Raw genomic sequence first — 4027 nt, 5'->3', positions numbered from 1 at the left:
CGAGTGTGTCGCACAAGCTCCTCCCGTTTGTTTCCAGCAGCGAGTGGCCTAACCAGGGGTCCTTAAAGGGGCTGCTGCAGAACCTTCTTTTGGGGGAGTATATTTGTGAGATCCGGAGGGGCAGGAATGTTCCTCCCAGCCCCACAAAAATACCGCAGCCTGCTCCCCCTTCCCCCATCCCCCATCCCCCAACCTTTTTACTACTGACCTCTGACTCGGCTCACCCTCGGAGCTGCCCCTCTCTCTCTCTCTGCTGCGACGAGCTGCACGCTAGAGCTTGGGCAGAACCAGAACCAGAACCCTGTTAATTCCTAAAACTACCCTGACAAGTAACGGCACTTTTGATTACCAGGTCGCGCTACTTTAGCATTTTGGAGGGGGTGAAATTCACCTTGGCGGCAACCACAAAACAGGCAATAGCGAATCGGCCGCCTGCTTTACCCCCCCGCCCTGCCCCGATTTACTTCTCCATTGACGATAGTCGGGCATCCGATTCCATATTGCCCAGTTTGCTCCACCGCCCAAAACCAATTTCAACCCCATTGAGTTTGTAAATTGAACTTTCCATGACCCGATCTACTGTACGGAAGGACGTTTAATGTTGTTCAACAGCTCAGTCGTTTTATTTTAAGTTTTAGTCGCATATCATGTGCGCATCAACCCTGTGTTGTGAGTCATGGGTAATGTGCGTCTTATTTATTTATTTATTGCTTCATAATTCAGAGGCTGAACAAAATACATACGATGCACAATATCGTCCGATTAGGAAAAGAAGCACTGCCTGGAAATCAGGATTTGGGTTTTATTTGGTTGACGTTGAGCTGCATAACTACAAAGAAACTATTTCCTCTGGTGGGGGGAGTCTAGAACAAGGGGGCATAACCTTAAAATTAGAGCCAGGCCGTTCAGGGGTGATGTCAGGAAGCACTTCTTCACACAAAGGGGAGTGGAAATCTGGAACTCTCTTCCCCCAAAAAACTGTTGAGGCTGGCGGTCAATTGGAAATTTCAAAAACTGAGATTGATTGATTTTTGTTAGGTAAGGGTATTAAAGGTGACGGAACCAAGGCAGGCAGATGAAGGTAAGGTCCAGATCAGCCATGATCTAATTGAATGGTGGAGCAGGCTCAAGGGGCTGAATGGCTTCCCCCTGTTCCTATGCGTTACCTCACAGAGAGAGGGTGCGGGAGCGTGAGGTGGGGATGCTCCATTGTGGTTTGGTGCAGGAGAAGGGAGTTTCAATGCCGTTGGTGCAGTCCGTGGTATCGGTTACACATTGACTGCACAGACAGCTTAGGACCACCGGGAAACTGTAAAATGGGTCAACGTCTGGGGGGCATCCAGGGAGCATGATGGAAATGTACTTGATGTCCTGGAAGGTGCAGACGTTCTGGACCAGAGCGTTCTTTGGCAGCAGGGCTTTTATGTTGACATCCTATAATAATAAAACATCATTCATTGTCCATGGCAATGCATTGGGCCACAGATACATCCTCACTTTTCCAAAAAATGCTTTAAAATTGGTGGCTGCTGGCATCACCCCCTTGCTTCCAATTGTTGATACCGTTATCCTGTATGGGTGTCAGCCTTGGCCCAGTGGTAGCATTCTTTCCTCTGAGTCAGAAGGTGATGGGTTCGAGCCCCACTCCAGACAGTCCAGGCGAGTGGAGGCTAGAATACGGTCTCTAAACACTGGGTTGACATCCAGCGAGAGACTCACGTCTGGACGGAGTGACCACTGGCTCAGGGGTGGTGTTCCCACCCCTGAGGTTGAGTTTCGAGCCCCACTCCGGACAGTCCCAGCGAGTGGAGACCTGAGCACCAGCTCTGAATATTGGGTTGATGCCCAGCGGGGGGACTTGTGTCTGATCGGTGTGGGTGGCCCCATCCCCATCATAAAGGGTAGGTGGGACTCTTTAGCCTCAGTTACAGCCCACGCCAAGAAAAGGTACTCCAAAAATTAATAAACCGTGAGGAAGGCAACGGGAAACCACCTCTTCCCCAGTGAATGGCTCTAGAACCTCACGTGAGAGACTGGAGTTAGGACCTGCCCTGGGGCAGAACACAACAGACGAGTGGACAACCATAATTTGAAAACTTTGTGATTGTATTCTAATTTTTTTTACATTAATACATTTGTCTTGGATAAGACTCTCGTAGTTGTCTCCAATGTTTTTAGCTGTGATAAGATATTTAAGATACTAAGTGGAATCGAAACAACAGCTTGAGTTTATAAAGCGCCTTTGACGTAGTAAGATGTCCCAAGACAGGAGTGTAACCAAACAAAGAAATTGACACCGAGCCACATAAAGATATATTAGGACAGGTGAGAGGTCGGTTTTAAGGAGCGTCTTAAAGGAGGAGAGGGAGGCGGAGAGATTTAGGGAAGGGTTAATCCTGAGCACTATTTCACACTAAAACATGACTACATGACTTCCCCCCCCCTCCCTGGTTCTTTTGCCTTCTAATGTCTCCTAATTCTTTGGCTCGGTGTCAATTTTTGTGAAGCGCCTTGGAACATTTTCCTACTTTAAAAGCGTTGTATAAATGCGAGTTGTTGTTGAAGGCTAGGCAATAGATGAGGTTATTCACTTTGGTAGGAAGAATGGAGAAACAGAATATTTTTTAAATGGTGAGAAACTAATAAATGTTGGTGTTCAGAGGGATTTGAGTGTCCTTGTACATGAAACACGGAAAGTTAACATGCAGGTACAGCAAGCAATTAGGATGGCAAATGATATGTTGGCCTTTATTGCAAGAGGGTTGGAGTATAAGAGTAAGGAAGTCTTGCTGCAATTGTACAGGGCTTTGGTGAGACCTCACCTGTACAGTTTAGTCTCCTTATCTAAGGAAGGATATACTTGCCTTAGAGGCGGTGCAACAAAGGTTCACTAGATTAATTCCTGGGATGAGAGGGTTGTCCTATGAGGAGAGATTGAGTAGAATGGGCCTATACTCTGGAGTTTAGAAGAATGAGATGATCTCATTGAAACATATAAGACTGAGGGGGCTTGACAGGGTAGATGCTGAGAGGTTGTTTCCTCTGGCTGGAGAATCTAGAACTAGGAGGCATAGACTCAAGATAAGGGGTCGGCCATTTAGGACTGAGATGAGGAGAAATTTCTTCACTCTGAGGGTCGTGAATATTTGGAATTCTCTATGCCAGAGGGCTGTGGATGCTCAGTTGTTGAATATATTCAAGGCTGAGATAGATAGATTTTGGACTCTAAGGGAATCAAGGGATATGGGGATCGGGCGGGAAAGTGGAGTTGAGGTTGAAGATCAGCCATGATCTGATTGAATGGCGGAGCAGGCTCGAGGGGCCGAATGGCCTACTCCTGCTCCTATTCCTTATGTTTCTTATGAAACCTTGCTTATGTCCTGAGAGCAGGTATGTATAAAAAGCCATATTAACATTAAATGTAGAATTTTATTAACTATGCCTTTATAGTTCGACCTTACCCGTGACATGCAGTAGCCAGCGCAGATGGTGGTGTTGATGGTCATACAGTGACTGCACTCTTCCTTCTCCACATTCAACACGTGTCTTGTCACCGAGCACAGGGACCCAACCCGACTGCAGCTCAAAGACAGGACAAGAGGCAAGAGGCGCAGAGCGTTCATGCTGAAACACACAGAGCGCAAAATCAGCACACCACAAACTTTTATTTGACAAATAGTGGATTTCTACCAGTTCATTAGGCTTTTATTGTGCCGGGAGCATATTGAGATCGGTGTTACCAAGCCAGACTCAGTGTTCGTTCATTTGACTCCACAAGTCAATCTGCAACTCCAGCACAGACTAGTAAAGTTACTCACGTAGTGCTGTGGGATCACACCCAGTGATTCCACTGTACCAGAGGAATAGCTGTAGACACCACTGTATCAGGGGAAACAGCTGCAGACACCACTGTATCAGGGGAAACAGCTGCAGACACCACTGTATCAGGGGAAACAGCTGCAGACACCACTGTATCAGGGGAAACAGCTGCAGACACCACTGTATCAGGGGAAACAGCTGCAGACAC

At 47.2% G+C, this 4027-nt stretch overlaps 1 protein-coding gene across 1 annotated transcript; it reads right to left on the bottom strand.

Moving 5' to 3' along the window:
• Positions 1–730: 730 nt before the first annotated feature.
• Positions 731–3623, bottom strand: LOC137334500 (thyrotropin subunit beta-like). Its single transcript, XM_067999213.1, has 2 exons — positions 3462–3623; positions 731–1434 (listed from the first exon to the last, which is right to left on the bottom strand). The coding sequence occupies exons 1-2, from the start codon at positions 3621–3623 to the stop codon at positions 1168–1170; spliced, it is 429 nt and encodes a 142-aa protein (XP_067855314.1). The 3' UTR covers positions 731–1167.
• Between the last annotated feature and the right edge of the window lie 404 nt (positions 3624–4027).

The sequence above is a fragment of the Heptranchias perlo genome, chromosome 18, assembly GCF_035084215.1.
Source record: "Heptranchias perlo isolate sHepPer1 chromosome 18, sHepPer1.hap1, whole genome shotgun sequence".
Classification (NCBI taxonomy): Eukaryota; Metazoa; Chordata; class Chondrichthyes; order Hexanchiformes; family Hexanchidae; genus Heptranchias; species Heptranchias perlo.
This window is presented reverse-complemented; position numbering and strand designations above follow the sequence as displayed.